We start from the raw sequence: 17,075 nt of genomic DNA, 5'->3' as shown, positions 1-17,075 counted from the left end.
TAATACCTTGTGATTATAGGCCAGACTTAAAACTACTTAAGCAAATTGCTCTTATAGAGACCTAAATATTTACCCTGTGAAGTTGTTGTACTCTGGTCAATTCTATACTTGAGTTCCTTTTACAATCTATTTACATTGCTTAAGTTTAGTTTCATTATCCATGAGGAACATGAACAAACATTTTCTTATAATCATAGCAGCTAACATTTTAGAATACTCTGTGCCAGGCAATGTGCTAACTCTTTAGGTGTGTAATCACATTTTAATCCCTGCAATGACATTATAAAGTGGTTTATATCCCCCCACCCTCTTTTTCCAAGGAGTAAACTGAGACACCAGCCTGAGGTCACATGGTTAACGAAAGGGGAAGAGTCAGGCTTCGAACCAGGTGGTCTGGCCACAGAGTCCATACTGTTCATCAAAATGCTATCTGGGCTGTGCCTAAGTAGTTTTTAAAAATCTGATACTGCACTTTGAGAAACTTCAGGAATAATTGTAGGCAGTTATTTACTTTCTCCTTGGAGAAAATTAGTCCAGAAAGAGTTCATTATCTTTGTGAGACAGGACCCTTATCATCATTTGGATCCAAATCACTGAGAGTGGAGACATTATCCAGTGATTTTGAATCATATTGCAGTTTGCTGTGACATTCAGATAGTTTTATATTCTTTTTGGATATTAGTAGCATGAGCAAACTAATAGTAGATCTGTAGATTAATAGAAAAAGGAAATAATACATTTTTATGTCTAACACATATATCATACACATATGCCATTTCATTAAGATAATATGAAATATTCTGAATTCCAGAAAAGTAATATTTCCTGGGTTCAGTACATAAACTACTATCTGGGAAGATATGATAATCTTCTAAATTTATTTTTTCCATGCCTGCATTAAAGCCATTAAAGTTAAAGCCATTAACTTTAAAGCATCATATTAAAGCCATTAGAGTTATCTATCAAAATATATCTTTTAAATATCCAGTTTTGAAACTCTGCCAAGCAAATCTATTTCACTTGTGGGAAGAATCACCCAGGCAGAATACTCCATCCTTATTAACTCAAGAAATGTCTATGTTTTGAATCTGCCCGAAGGGGTCTTTCAGGAGTTTGAACAATACTTTCTTTCATGTTATGCTTATGCAGCATTAGGGCTCAAGTTTTCTGTCCTAAACCTGCCCCTTTACCTCTGGGCAGTGGGTCGAGACTGGGCCGTGTTTATCATCACGATGTTCGGGTAGCCCAGCACCATGTTGGAATTCTTCACCACAAGCAAGCTGTGTGTGCCCTGAAGTGGTCGCCGGGTGGCAGGCTGCTTTCCAGTGGCTGTAGTGACGGACTGCTGACTATATGGCCCCATGATCCAGGTGTGAATGCACAGGGTCACCCGCTAAACGTCATACCCCAACCTACAGCAGTCAAGGTAATAAATCCAACAGTTTTGAAAGGTGTGCTTGCGCTGGAGGTTAGTTAAGCATGGGGCATCTGGTGTAAAGTTAGTTAACATATAGTTTTGCTGAAGTGACAAGACAAAAGATCTGCAGAGAGCTGTTTCCTGGAAAGAGCTGCTTACATTCTTCGACGTCTTATCAGAAATACATTGAATTGAATTAAGGGTTTCTGGAGACCTGGGCAAGCCAAACCTTGTGGCAGCTACTACCTGGGGAATCATAAGAACAGTCACTAGTGTAAATACTTTCACACTCACCACCGACTAGCCAACTAGTATAGCAGGAGCAGCAGCAGACTCAGAGGTTGACGTCTGTGATTTCTCTCATGATGGAGATTCTAGTTTTGCCAAAACAGCTTGTTTATAGTAAAAGCTAACTGGAAGTAGGGTATTGAAGAAAATGATTGCTAATAAACACAGAGATACTCTCTAAAAAACATAAAAATATTCTATGATGAAACTGGGGTCCATGGGCTCAGGAGAATTTCTCAGCCTTTTCAAATTGTATGCAAAATTTTGTGTTTACTGAAATAGCCCTCTTATCCAGCCCAGTCAGGGGTGTAGCTGAATGGTTATTTAAAAAAGACTACTAAGGTAGGTAACCATAAGATATGATACACATATATTGCAAATATTTTATTTCAACTGAAAATTAAATTGTACATTTATTCACAATACAAGGTCAAGGTCTTTACTTTGAAGGTAGGTTGACTGATTAGAGTTCTTCACTGTCTTTCTTATATGAACTACAACCATATTTCATTGTTTACGTTTTCTATTTATGGTATTTATTCTGGTTATCTATTGTTATGTAACAAATTACCCTAAAACCTAGTGGCTTAACACAACGATTATTTTATTATCTCTTATGGTTTCTGGGGGTCAGACTTTGGGAAGGGCTCTTCTCAGCAGTTCTGGCTCAGGGTCTCTCATGGGGTTGTAGTCAGACAGTGACTGAAGCTAAAAGTGCTGGGAGCTGGCGCAGCTGTTGGCTGGCTAGTCATCCTTCCCTCTTCATGTGGTCTCAGAGCTTCTCCACATTGGGTCACTTTGGGCTTCCTCACAACATGGCAGTCTTAAGAGAGTTGGACTTTGTGGCTCAGGGCAACAGGGCCAGTGCTTCAGAGAACAAGGTGAAAGCGGCATCACCTTTTATAACTAATTCCACAAGTCACGCAGTGACACTGTTGGTGCATTCTGTTGTTTGTAAGCCAGTCACAGCCCTCCCAGATTCAAAGGGAGTAGAATGAGATTCCACATATTGATGGAGGATGTTGGTAAAGGGTATGTGGGATGGGAGATTAATTTTTAACTCCAATTAAGCTTAAACTCAGGATGAGATTAATGTACTCATTTGATGCTGGTGTTATAAAAAGTTACAACTATTTGAAACCTATATCAGCACTTCTGAAGCTTGGAATTTACCTAAAAAAATAATATATGAGAAACAAAAGACATATGCCAGAATGTATTTATTATAGTATTCTTTTTTTAAATTTTATTTATTTTTTATACAGCAGTTTCTTATTAGTCATCAATTTTATACACATCAGTGTATACATGTCAATCCCAATCTCCCAATTCATGACACCCCCCACCCCCAATTTCCCCCCTTGGTGTCCTTACGTTTGTTCTCTACATCTGTGTCTCTATTTCTGCCCTGCAAACCAGTTCATCTGTACCATTTTTCTAGGTTCCACATAAATGTGTTAATATATGATATTTGTTTTTCTCTTTCTGACTTACTTCACTCTGTATGACAGTCTCTAGATCCATCCACGTCTCCACAAATGACCCAGTTTCGTTCCTTTTTATGGCTGAGTAATATTCCATTCTATATATATACCACATCTTCTTTATCCATTCCTCTGTCGATGGGCATTTAGGTTGCTTCCATGACCTGGTTATTGTAAATAGTGCTGCAATGAAGGTTGGGGTGCATGTGTCTTTTAGAATTATGGTTTTCTCTGGGTATATGCCCAGGAGTGGGATTGCTGGGTCATATGGTACTTCTATTTTTAGTTTTTTTAAGGAACGTCCATACTGTTCTCCATAGTGGCTGTATCAATTTACATTTCCACCAACAGTCCAAGAGGGTTCTCTTTCCTCCACACCCTCTCCAGCATTTGTTGTCTGTAGATTTTCTGTTGATGGCTATTCTGACTGGTGTGAGGTGATACCTCATCATAGTTTTGATTTACATTTCTCTAATAATTTGTGATGTTGAGCAGCTTTTCATGTGCTTCTTGGCCATCTGTATGTCTTCTTTGGAGAAATGTCTATTTAGGTCTTCTGCCCATTTTGGGATTGGATTGTTTGTTTTTTTAATATTGAGCTGCATGAGCAGTTTATATATTTTGGAGGTTAATCCTTTGTCCATTGATTTGTTTGCAAATATTTTCTCCCATTCTGAGGGCTGTCTTTTCATCTCGTTTGTAGTTTCCTTTGATTTGCAAAAGCTTTTAAGTTTCATTAGGTCCCATTTGTTTATTTTTGTTTTAATTTCCGTTACTCTAGGACATGGATCAGAAAAGATCTTTCTGTAATTTATGTCAAAGAGTGTTTTTCCTATGTTTTCCTTTAAGAGTTTTATAGTGTCCGGTCTTACATTTAGGCCTCTAATCCATTTTGATTTTATTTTTATGTATGGTGTTAGGGAGTGTTCTAATTTCATTCCTTTACATGTGGCTGTCCAGTTTTCCCAGCACCACTTATTGAAGAGGCTGTCTTTTCTCCATTGTATATCCTTGCCAACTTTGTCATAGCTTAGTTGACCATAGGTGCGTGGGTTTATCTCTGGGCTTTCTATCCTGTTCCATTTACCTATATATCTGTTTTTGTGCCAGTACCATATTGTCTTGATGACTGTATCTTTGTAGTATAGTCTGAAGTGAGGGAGTCTGATTCCTCCAGCTCCGTTTTTTTCCCTCAAGACTGCTGTGGCAATTCGGGGTCTTTTGTGCCTCCATACAAATTTTTTTTTTCCATACAAATTTTAAGATTTTTTTCTTCTAGTTCTGTAAAAAATACCACTGGTAATTTCATAGGGATTGCACTGAATCTGTAGATTGCTTTGGGTAATATAGTCATTTTCACAATATTGATTCTTCCAATCCAAGAACATGGTATATCTCTCCATCTGTTTGTATCATCTTTAATTTCTTTCATCAGTGTCTTATAGTTTTCTGCCTACAGGTCTTTTTTCTCCTTATGTACATTTATTCCTAGTTATTTTATTCTTTTTGTTGCAATGGTAGATGGGAGTGTTTCCTTAATTTCTCTTTTAGATATTTCATCATTAGTGTATAGGAATGCAAGAGATTTCTGTGCATTAAGTTTGTATCCTGCTACTTTACCAAATTCATTGATTAGCTCTAGTAGTTTCCTGGTAGCATCTTTAGGATTCTCTATGTATAGTATCATGTCACCTGCAAACAGTGACAGCTTTACTTCTTCTTTTCTGATTTGTATTCCTTTTATTTCTTTTTCTTCTCTGATTACCATGGCTAGGACTTCCAAAACTACGTTGAATAATAGTGGCAAGAGTGGACAACTTTGTCTTCTTCCTGGTCTTAGAGGAAATGCTTTCAGTTTTTCACCATTGAGAATGATGTTTGTTGTGGGTTTGTTATATATGGCCTTTATTATGTTGAGGTAGGTTCCCTCTGTGCCCGGTTTCTGGAGAGTTTTTATCATAAATGGGTGTTGAATTTTGTCAAAAGCTTTTTATGCATCTATTGGGATGAGCATATGGTTTTTATTCTTCAATTTGTTAATATGGTGTACCACATTGATTTATTTGTGTACATTGAAGAATGCTTGTATCCCTGGGATAAATCCCACTTGATCATGGTGTATGATCCTTTTAATGTCTTATTGGATTCTGTTTGCTTGTATTTTATTGAGGATTTTTGAATCTATATTCATCAGTGATATTGGTCTGTAATTTTCTTATTTTGTAGTATTTTTGTCTGGTTTTGGTATCAAGGTGATGGTGGCCTCATAGAATGAGTTTGGGAGTGTTCCTTTCTCTGCAATTTTTTGGAAGAGTTTGAGAAGGATGAGTGTTAGTTCTTCTCTAAATGTTTGATGGAATTCGCCTGTGAAGCCATCTGGTCCTGGACTTTCGTTTGTTGGAAGATTTTAAATCACAGTTTCAATTTCATTACTTGTGATTGGTCTGTTCATATTTTCTGTTTCTTCCTGGTTCAGTCTTGGAGGGATATACCTTTCTAAGAATTTGTCCATTTCTTCCAGGTTGTCCTTTTTATTGGCATAGTGTTGCTTGTAGTAGTCTCTTAGGATGCTTTGTATTTCTGCGGTGTCCATTGTAACTTCTCCTTTTTCATTTCTAATTTTTTTGATTTGAGTCCTCTCCGTCTTTTTCGTGATGAGTCTGGCTAAAGGTTTCTCAATTTTGTTTATCTTCTCAAAGAACCATCTTTTAGTTTTATTGATCTTTGCTATTGTTTTCTTTGTTTCTATTTCATTTATTTCTGCTCTGATCTTTATGATTTCTTTCCTTCTACTAACTTTGGGTTTTGTTTGTTCTTCTTTCTCTAGTTCCTTTAGGTGTAAGGTTAGATTGTTTATTTGAGATTTTTCTTGTTTCTTGAGGTGTGCTTGTATTGCTATAAACTTCCCTCTTAGAACAGTTTTTGCTGCGTCCCATAGGTTTTGGATTGTTGTATTTTCATTGTAATTTTTCTCTAGGTATATTTTGATTTCCTCTTTGTTCTTCAGTGATCTCTTGCTTATTTAGTAATGTATTGTTTAGCCTCCATGTGTTGGTGTTTTTTACGTTTTTTTCCCTGGATTGATTTCTAATCTCATAGCATTGTGGTTGGAAAAGATGCTTGATATGATTTCAATTTTCTTAAATTTACTGAGGCTTGATTTGTGACTCAAGATGTGATCTATCCTGGAGAATGTTCCGTGTGCACTTGAGAAGAAAGTGTAATCTGCTCTTTTTGGATGGAATGTCCTATAAATATCAATTAAATCTATCTGGTCTATTATGTCATTTAAAGCTTGTGTTTCCTTATTAATTTTCTGTGTGGGTGATCTGTCCATTGGTGTAAGTGAGGTGTTAAAGTCCCCCACAATTATTGTGTTACTGTCGATTTCCTCTTTTATAGATGTTAGCAGTTGCCTTATGTATTGAGGTGCACCTATGTTGGGTGCATATATATTTACAATTGTTATATCTTCTTCTTGGATTGATCCCTTGATCATTATGTAGTGTCCTTCCTTTTCTCTTGTAACATTCTTTATTTTAACGTCTATTTTATCTGTTATGAGTATTGCTACTCCAGCTTTCTTTTGATTTCCATTTGCATAGAATATCTTCTTCCATCCCCTCACTTTCAGTCTGTATGTGTCCCTAGGTCTGAAGTGGGTCTCTTGTAGACAGCATATATATGGGTGTTGTTTTTGTATCCATTCAGCAAGCCTGTGTCTTTTGGTTGGAGCATTTAATCCATTCATGTTTAAGGTAATTATCAATATGTATGTTCCTGTTACCATTTTCTTAATTGTTATGTGTTTGTTTTTGTAGGTCCTTTTCTTCTCTTGTGTTTCCCACTTAGAGAAGTTCCTTTAGCATTTGTTGTCGAGCTGGTTTGGTATGCTGAGTTCTCTTAGCTTTTGCTTGTTCATAAAGCTTCTGATTTCTCCGTTGAATATGAATGAGATCCTTGATGGGTAGAGTAATCTTGGCTGTAGGTTATTCCCTTTCATCACTTTAAATATATTGTGCCATGTGCCACTCCCTTCTGGCTTGTAGAGTTTCTGCTGAGAAATCAGCTGTTAACCTTATGGGAGTTCCCTTGTATGTTATTTGTCGTTTTTCCCTTGTTGCTTTCAATAATTTTTCTTTGTCTTTAATTTTTGTCAGTTTGATTACTCTGTGTCTCAGCATGTTTCCCCTTGGGTTTGTGCTGCCTGGGGCTCTCTGTGCTTCCTGGACTTGGGTAGCTATTTCCTTTCCCATGTTAGGGAATTTTCGACTATAATCTCTTCAAATATTTTCTCGGGTCTTTCTCTCTCTCTTCTCCTTCTTGGACCCCTATAATGCAAATGTTGTTTAATTTTGTCCCAGAGGTCTCTTAGGCTGTCTTCATTTCTTTTCATTCTTTTCTCTGTATCCTGTTCCACAGCAGTGAATTCCACCATTCTGTCTTCCAGGTCACTTATAGGTTCTTCTGTCTCAGTTATTCTGCTATTGATTCCTTGTAGTGTATTTTTCATTTCAGTTATTGTATGGTTCATCTCTGTTTGTTTGTTCCTTAATTCTTATAGGTGTTTGTTCCTTAATTATTCTGGGTCTTTGTTAAACATTTCTTGAATCTTCTCGATCTTTGCCTCCATTCTTTTTCCGAGGTCCTGGATCATCTTCACTATCATTATTCTGAAAAATTTTTTCTGGTTGCCTATCTCTACTTCATTTTGTTGTTTTTCTGGGGTTTTATCTTGTTCCTTCATCTGGTACATAATCCTCTGCCTTTTCATTTTGTCTATCTTTCTGTGAATTTGGTTTTGTTCCACAGGCTGCAGAATTGTAGATTTTCTTGCTTCTGCTGTCTGCCCTCTGATGGATGAGGCTATCTAAGAGGCTTGTGCAAGCTTCCTGATGGGAGGGACTGGTGGTGGGTAGAGCTGGGTGTTGCTCTGGTGGGCAGAGCTCAGTAAAACTTTAATCCGCTTGTCTGCTGATGGGTGAGGCTGGGTTCCCTCCCTGATGGTTGTTTGGCCTGAGGCAACCCAACACTGGAGCCTACCTGGCTCTTTGGTGGGGCTAATGGCCAACTCTGGGAGGGCTCATGCCAAGGAGTACTTCCCAGAACTTCTGCTGCCACTGTCCTTGTCCCCGTGGTGAGCCACAGCCACCCCCTGCCTCTACAGGAGACCCTCCAACACTAGCAGGTACGTCTGGTTCAATCGTCACTGCTCCTTCCCCTGGGTCCCGATGCGCACACTACTTAGTGTGTGCCCTCCAAGAGTGGAGTCTCTGTGTCCCCCAGTCCTGTCAAAGTCCTGCAATCAAATCCCACTAGGCTTCAATGTCTGATTCTCTAGGAATTCCTCCTCCATTGCCAGACCCGCAGGTTAGGAAGCCTGACCTGGGGCTCAGAACCTTCACTCCAGTGGGTTGACTTCTGTGGTATAAGTGTTCTGCAGTTTGTGAGTCACCCCCCCCAGCAGCTATGGGATTTGATTTTACTGTGATTGCGCCCCTTGTACCATCTCATTGTAGTTTCTCCTTTGTCTTTGGATGTGGGGTATATTTTTGGTGAGTTCCAATGTCTTCCTATCGATGATTGTTCATCAGTTAGTTGTGATTCCAGTGCTCTCACAAGAGGGAGTGAGCGCACATCCTTCTACTCCACCATCTTGAACCCTATTAAAGTATTCTTTATAAAAACAAACAACAAAAACACAATCCCCCCAAATCCACTTCTTTTCAAAAAACTCAGCCCAAGCCAATGCAAACCAAACCAAAATAAGATAAAAAATCAACCTGAGTCCAGAATTAGAACAAACATTAATTAGAGTATAATAACGTGATGGAATATTGTGGGATTACTAAAAATGATAACTATGAAAAATAACATGGAAAGCCATATAATGAGTGAAAACAACAGAAAAATAAAATAGTATATACATCATGCTTAGTACTTTATAAAATACTTTTACATATAGAAGATAATATGTAAAAATGAGAATAGTTGCCAGGATGATTGATAAGGATATACAGATAAATATGACTGAAATATTTGTTAAAATGTTTTTTAAGGTTACTGTTATTAGTCATTTCAATTATCAATATAAATGTATAATATTAAATTCTGTTTTTCAGAATTAACAATAATAATTTATAACTAAAGAAAAGGCAATTTTATTTTCTAAAATGTATTAAGATTTGAAATACATGAGATTTTCTTGTGTTGTGAACAAGCATGTATAGCTCTCCATTCTTTTCTATTCCCTCTCTGACCTAGAACCTAAGGACACAGGTAGACAAACCAGAGGAAGACTGTATTTTATAACCAGATGCTAGGGGCACATGTCAACTCTTCCAGCAGCAGATTTTTGCCCCAGAGGATGTGTTGAATGAAGTTTTTCAAACATATTATTGTGTGGTTTTTCTATGTTTAAAATATTTGCAATTGTTATCTAAATTTGAAGAAGGCACCAATATGTGATTTCTAGTCCCTGAGAAGTAATCTCTGGAGAGTAAAGTAGCTCTTGCCTTTGGATCAGAGGTCCTGGAAATCTGCCACAGGGACAGAGCTCTGGAGCTTCTGCTTATATGCGTGCAGCTCATTCATGATTTCACCTTCTCCAAAGCTGACCTGCCTGTGTAATTATTTGGAACTTTAAAGGCCATGGATTGGTGTCCCTGGCAGTCTGAAATCCTCGCTGTTGGAGGAGGAATGAAGGATGGACACTTACACATCCTGGACATCAATACTGAGCAGAGCATCCAGACCCCAAGCACAAACTCACAGGTAAATGTCTCTCAGGGAGTTTACCTTCATTCTGGTCTTCTAGAATCTTGTGAAAATAACTTATGATAGAGCATAGGACCCAAACACACCTCTCTTTACCTGCTAAGTCTACAGGAATTTCAGTTCTTAAGAGTTTCTTTTTGTAAAACCTTCTTCATCTGTGAGTTGAAAGTTAATTTAACTTGTATGTCCTTTCTTTTTCATTTCCCTTCTTTCTCAGCACTACTTTGACTGAGAAACTTGAGAGTAGTCTGACTGTTCCTGGACAGTGATCATAGCCCACTTCAGTTCATAGGTTCATTGTGCCTAAGCCTATTTGTGTATTTAGTCTTTTGTTGCCTTGGGATAAACTTTCCTAGAACTAACATAATTCCTCTAATAACCTAACCCCACGTATGGACTGGAGGATAGATGTGGACAGAGCACACTGCCTAGAATCAGTTTAAAATGCATTCAGTGAATCAGAAATAGCCGTAATTCTATATTTTGGGGGTCATTATTACAGATTTGTTCCCTAGTCTGGCTACCTAAGACAAAGGAGATCGCAACTGGTCAAGGGTCTCCTAAGAATGATGTGACTGTGTGGTCCTGTCCTGCTCTGGCCAGGTCACGTGGGTTTTTTGGTAAGTAAATAGGTAAGTAAAATTCCATGTCCCTATTGCAAAGTGAGCTGCTACTGGTGGAAAAATCCATGAATGGAAGACTTTCTCCTTCTGGTTCTTTGAAGTATATATTTTATCAGAGGAAAAAGCCCTACACCCACCACACCTCTGGTGTGAGTGTTTCTGAATTTGATTGTTCGTCACTTGTAACTGTCATGTCTTCTTGCATTCGTGTATGCAGTGATGATTGTGGACAGTTTTCAAAATGTGTTTCCGAACTCTGGAGTTAGCATTATGACTCATCTTACCCTATTTTGCAGAAGAACCAGCAGAGCTGAAATGTGTGGGAGATAAGGAAGTATGAAAAGGGCGAGACATTGTTGTATGTGGGGAGACCATTCCAGACTGTGAGACTCTGGGGAGCCTCTGCCCTTTCAAGGCAGACTGCTGTTCTTTGTCAGCGTAGTTCTGTAAATGTTTACTGGTTACTTCTTGAGAGCAAGACCCCATGATGGAGAACAAGACCCGGGCCTTGTCCTCAAGAACCTTAAATGCTCTTTGGTGCAATCTGAAATGTTAAAGGGGGCTTAGGGAAATAGGGAGACAGAAGTGTTGGCTAATGAAGGAACAGAGCACTGGCATCCAGTCTCTTGTAGACCTCTGATTACATATTCTATCTTCTTCCTCTTGCCACTCAACTTGTCTTCTGGTCATCCCTGGAAGTTATTTATTCAACATTTATTTATTTAGCATCTACTATGTGCCAGGCACTTTTTATGGCACTGGGAATACACAGGTGAACCAGACAGACAATATACTTGCCCTCATGGAGCTCACACTTTTGTGGGAGCAGACAGACAAAAACCAAATATATACAATATTAGGTAGTGATAATACCATGACTCTCTTTGGAGAGTCTGAGAATGTTATTGGCCACAACAAAACACCCTTAACAGAAAGACTTCCTGCTTCTGCGGTCAGGCTGGCTGGAGCTCAGGTTAGCCTCAAAATGAGTATATATCCTTCAGCTGTTATACTGTGTGACTAGGTGAATAAAAATACAGGCACACTATGGAGAACAGTATGTAGGTTCCTTAAAAAATTAAAATAGAACTACCATACAACCCAGCAATCCCACTACTGGGCATATACCCTGAGAAAACCATAATTCAAGAAGAGTCATGTACCACAATGTTCATTGCAGCTCTATTTACAATAGCCAGGACATGGAAGCAACCTAAGTGTCCATTGACAGTTGAATGGATAAAGAAGATGTGGCACATATACACAATGGAGTATTACTCAGTCATAAGAAGAAATGAAATTGAGTTATTTGTAGTGAGGTGGATGGACCTAGAGTCTGTCATACAGAGTGAAGTAAGTCAGAAAGAGAAAAACAAATACCATATGCTAACACATATATATGGAATCTTTAAAAAAAATGGTTCTGAAGAACCTAGGGACAGGTCGGGAATAAAGACGCAGACCTACTAGAGAATGGACTTGAGGACATGGGGAGGGGGAAGGGTAAGCTGGGAAAAAGTGAGAGAGTGGCATGGACATATAAACACTACCAAATGTAAAATAGATAGCTAGTGGGAAGCAGCCGCATAGCACAGGGAGATCAGCTCGGTGCTTTGTGACCACCTAGAGGGGTAGGATAGGGAAGGTGGCAAGGAGATGCAAGAGAGAGGAAATATGGGGATATATGTATATGTATAGCTGATTCACTTTGTTATAAAGCTGAAACTAATGCGTCATTGTAAAGCAATTATACTCCAATAAAGACGTTAAAAAAAAAAATACAGGCAGCTCTTGACAGAGCCACTTCAGTACCAGCAAGAGTGCAGGAGAAGCATGAGTTGGTCCTTTGCATATATTTAATCACAATTCACCAGACCTTTTCAGTTTAGACAAACACTTAAAATGAAGCCTCAAAACCCAGTTCTTTACAAAATTATAATTCCAGCAGCTAGATAGGTCCATCAGCTAGGTGGGAGCACTGATAGATACTTGAACCATTTGCTGATGCTTAGAATAAGGAATGTACTTAGTGCGTTTTTGTTTCTCTGTCCTTAATAAGTTATACTTTTCTAGTTTTAATGACTTGTGAATTTTTTTCATTGATATTAGAGAGCTATCCAAAGGTACATTTAACCTTTTCTCCTTCCTTTAAAATGCTTTTGGCTGGAGAAGTTGCAGTTAATTTTGAACTTTTAGACACTAATTTTCATCTCTAACTCAGTAGTTTCTGCTGTGTATGAGATTTCCCCAAAGTGTTTAGCAGGAAGATTGTTTTACAAACACACATCATGTGGTCAGATAAATTTGGAAATTCTGGGTTAAACAAGAACGGTTTTTCTTTCCTAAGAATGTCTCAAAGCCTTTGATACGTTATGTGTATTGGGAATCTCCAAGAGGAGTTACAGCATTCTCTGTTTCCCAAATTCATCTGGGAAATCTTTGTATAGGAGCATCTTGGGGTTCTTGCTTGGTGAACATGCTTCAGGGGGCACTGCCACATGGCATGGGGCTGCTGAGGTCTTCAGCTTCTATGTGTTTTTACTGTCTGTCAATGTTTCCATTGTGGGTCAAGATCAGCACTGAAAAAAAAAAAAAGAAATAGAATGGTATAGAATGGAAAAATGGAAAAGTAGGTATTATTTTGTGAATAACTTTTGTCATAGTTATCAGTACATTTGCATGTCCATGTATGGGGTCACTGCATAGAATGTAGTTTTGACAATGAGTTGTGGTCATAAAGCTGGAAAAAAGCTGTTCTAGATTGTGGTCATGCCCTTAGTAAGTCTCACCCTGTTACCCACAGTCATAATTCTCTGGGGGAAAATGTTAGTTAAAGAGGTCTCACCCACCTGACTACAGAAGAAAGATACCTTATAATTCCCCCTCTTATTCACCCCCCCGAGAGTTGTAATTTCCAAGGTTTGAAACAGTGGTAGGTAACTTTCTAGTCTATAAGTGAGATCTGGCCTTTGACTGGGTTTCATCAGTCCATTGCACATACGTCAGTATGTGGCCTCATTTATGGATGCAGCTGCATAAAGAAAACCAAACTTTGAATGCTTTCAGTGACAGTACTCTTGGCACGTGGAGATGTAAATCCTAAAAGAGGACCTTCATCTGAGATAAGGTGGCATTTCCCACTATCTAGTAAACTAAGATTGTCACTAATGTGAAAAATGTATTTCAAGAATGTTTTTGTTTCCATCCAAATGCTATATTCCTAACAAGTTCTAGAAGCAGCTCTCCATTTTTTAAGTCAAGATATTTTTCAAAGCCTGCTCTACAAAACATTTGGGATTTTTTCCCTGTTATTCCTTTTTCCACTCTCTCTTCCTCCTTCCTCTTCATCTTAGCACATCATAATAAAGAATGAAAGAGTATTTATCACTGATTATATTTATTGAATAGGTTTTTCTTTTTTAGGTTTAATTTTAAAGCACTGGTATAATGATCTATATTTTCCTAACTAAATTAAGTTGCTTTTCATTTATATGGCTCAAATTAAAAAAATTTTAATTTTTAAAAACTAATGGATACTGGCCTTCATTAGAAAAAGAGATTCTTCTTTGCGTTGGATTTGGAGCGTGGTAAACAGTTAAAGCATTGAATTGGATTCTAGTTCTGGCTCTGCCATTAATCAGCTGTGTGACCTTAAACAAATTGCTCGATATTCTTAAATTTTTTCTGCATCTGTAAAATAAGAAGACGGCATTATATCTATAAATTTAAACATTTTTAATGCACCAACATGCCTAGGGCCAATCCCATGTCTCCTTGGTGGTGTGTCTGTGCACGTGTGTATGTGTATGTGCGTGTGTGTGTGCATGAAGGAGAGCATTGGGAGTTATGTGTTTAGATGGAAAAAGCCCCAAGTATCTAAGAAATGTCTCCTTTGGGAGTGAGATAGTGTATCTGCACTCCTGGCTGTTGAGAATCTTGTGTCAGAGGACAAGATTATTTCTGAAATTCCAGCTCTCAATTGAGTTGTAAGCAGTACTCCTCCTATGAGGGGGTGGCCACCCACCTCATTTGATTTTAGTTGTGCCCCCAAATACCTACCCAGTCAAAAACATATCCAACCTCTTTTTTCCTCTCATCTTCCCAGTCCCAGCTTTCTTTCATGGAGTCAGCTTTGTGGATTTTGGCCTGAAGTTTTTGATCGTGAAAGTTACTGTTGGATTAGGATAGATTTGGAAAGTATTTTCCAAGGAACCCTAGTAGTTTGAGATGTTCAAGTCAAAAGGATTCTGGTGAAATAAGTTTCAGAAATGCTGCCTATTATAGCCTCTTCTTCCAAATATTTCTAATGCATATAGCAGTTTTGAAATAAGGATCCTGTATAATTTTCTTAACTTGGAGCTTCCAAATTAATGTGAACATTAAAGACTCTTTTCATTTTTAATACCTATCAACCTCGTATAGAACTATTGTTCCACACAGTGTTCTTTGAGAAATGATCAGATAGATAATAGAAAGAGGGTATTGTCTTCAGAATTCCATATGAAAGACTCATGTATGTTTTGTGAGACAGATTTTTGGGTCCTTTTCCATTAAGCTGCATCAGTTTATTTGATTAGTGTTTTTTTTTTTTTTTTTGCGGTACACGGGCCTCTCAACATTGTGGCCTCTCCTGTTGCGGAGCACAGGCTCCGGACACGCAGGCTCAGCGGCCATGGCTCACGGGCCCAGCTGCTCCGCAGCATGTGGAATCCTCCCAGACCGGGGCACGAACCCGCATCCCCTGCATCGGCAGGCGGACTCTCAACCACTGCGCCACCAGGGAAGCCCTTGATTAGTTTCTTGAAACCAAGATCCCAAAAGGATGACTTTCAGGGAAGGATAGGAAGAGAGAGAGAATGTGTGGTAGGAGCACAGCCATGGTAATCCCTGGGTGTTGGTGGGTTAGAGAAGATAGAACTAATAATGGTATAAGGCATGAGGGGTGTGATAAGCTAAAAACTGGTCCACGTCAAAGCTATCCACGTCAAATCCCAGAAACCTGTGAGTGTGACTTTATTTGGTGAAAGGGTCTTTGCAGATGTAATTAAGTTGAAGATTTTGAGATGAGATCATTCTGGATTATCAAGATGGGCCCTAAATGTAATGCCAAGTGTCCTTATAAGAGGCACACAGAGAACAGACACACAGAATCAGAGATGATGTGCCCACAGAAGCAGCGATTAGAGTGATGTGGCTACAATTTGGGGATGGCCAATGACTGCCAGAAAGTAGAAGAGGCAGGGAATAGAATCTCCCCTGCTTGCCAAATCCTTGATTTTGGACTTCTGGTCTGTGAGAGAATAAATTTCCGTTGTCTTTAGCTGTGCAGTTTGTGGTAATTTATTACAGCAGCCTTAGGGAACCAAAACAAGGGGGAAGAGCTCTGAAGGGCAACAGTGAAGCAAAACCTTAGCCACTTTAGGGTGTTACCCAGAGCCCTCCCTGACTGGTGTTTTCCATGGCAAAGGCGCAGTGGGAGTGCCAGCCCTGAATGTGGCAGGGGTTTGGAGAAGCCCTTTATCCTGGATGGGATTCCTGGCCCCAGCTTAGGTTGCTTTCCTGTCCTCAGCAACAGCCCTTGACATGTGGAACGTGAGCTGCCTGTCCTTCTTCCCACAGGCCACCGAGGCAGAGTGCTGCACCTGGCTTTGAGTCCAGACCAGACCCGGGTTTTTTCTGCCGCAGCTGATGGCACGGCCTGTGTGTGGAATTGCTGCTAGTCACTCAGCCCCTCTCAGCTTCAGCTTCCTGATTTCTATGTGAGAATAATGATGTTGGCCTTGCCTTCTCCATGGTGTTGTCGTGAGGCTCAAACAAGATGACGTGCTTTTCCTGAGGTGAATGCCTGTTCTCCCGACCTTCCTTCTCAGGTTACTTCACTTGCTCTGCTTCGTTCCATTGCATTTCCCAGACACCGTCTCTGACTCTATGCTTCTCTCTCTGATTTCCCCCTCCTCTTCCCCTTTTCTTCTTCTTCTCTCTCTGTCTTTTCCTCGTTAGAGGTGCATTTTCACTGCTATAGTCACAAGACTATCTACAGCAAAGATTTCTAAACGCTTCTTTTTCACTCGGCTTTTCTCCCAAGCTCCAGCCTCATACTTGTCTGTCTCTGGATATTTCTTTTCTGAGATACTTTTTTTGTCTTTAGCTCAAACTCAATACATTAAAAACACAACTTATTCACTTGAAAAACATTGATTAAAGTGCTACTCTATGTTAAGCATGCGTATTATTTCCTCTCAAAAAGAGGACTTCTGTGGGACTCCCTTTTCTCTTATCATGGTGTCATCTTTATCCTGGTCCTCCCATTACTCAGGGAGCCTCCTGGTTGTTCAGTTTGCCCCTTGTTCTCTGTTTGTTGTTTTACCCTTGTAATGTCCTGCATACCTGATGACCAGTTTGTAGTAATTGCCTTCTAACTGGCTTCCTGTCTTTATTCTTCATGGGTCTCCACGTTACTGCTAGGTTACATTTCTAAAAGCATCG

The 17,075-nt window shown here is 39.2% G+C and overlaps 1 protein-coding gene across 1 annotated transcript in view; it reads left to right on the top strand.

Moving 5' to 3' along the window:
• The window catches only part of CDC20B (cell division cycle 20B), a 62,632-nt gene extending 46,323 nt beyond the window's left edge, over positions 1-16,309 (top strand). The window contains exons 9-12 of the mRNA XM_067730070.1: positions 1,201-1,426; positions 9,838-9,963; positions 10,469-10,586; positions 16,209-16,309. Coding sequence (XP_067586171.1) covers positions 1,201-1,426; positions 9,838-9,963; positions 10,469-10,586; positions 16,209-16,309 — 571 coding nt within the window. The remainder of the gene's footprint in view (positions 1-1,200; positions 1,427-9,837; positions 9,964-10,468; positions 10,587-16,208) is intronic.
• The last annotated feature ends 766 nt before the right edge of the window (positions 16,310-17,075 follow it).

Source organism: Pseudorca crassidens, chromosome 3 (genome assembly GCF_039906515.1).
Source record: "Pseudorca crassidens isolate mPseCra1 chromosome 3, mPseCra1.hap1, whole genome shotgun sequence".
In the NCBI taxonomy this organism is placed as follows: Eukaryota; Metazoa; Chordata; class Mammalia; order Artiodactyla; family Delphinidae; genus Pseudorca; species Pseudorca crassidens.
The sequence above is the reverse complement of the archived record's forward strand: the minus strand, read 5'-3'. Positions and strand labels throughout refer to the sequence as shown.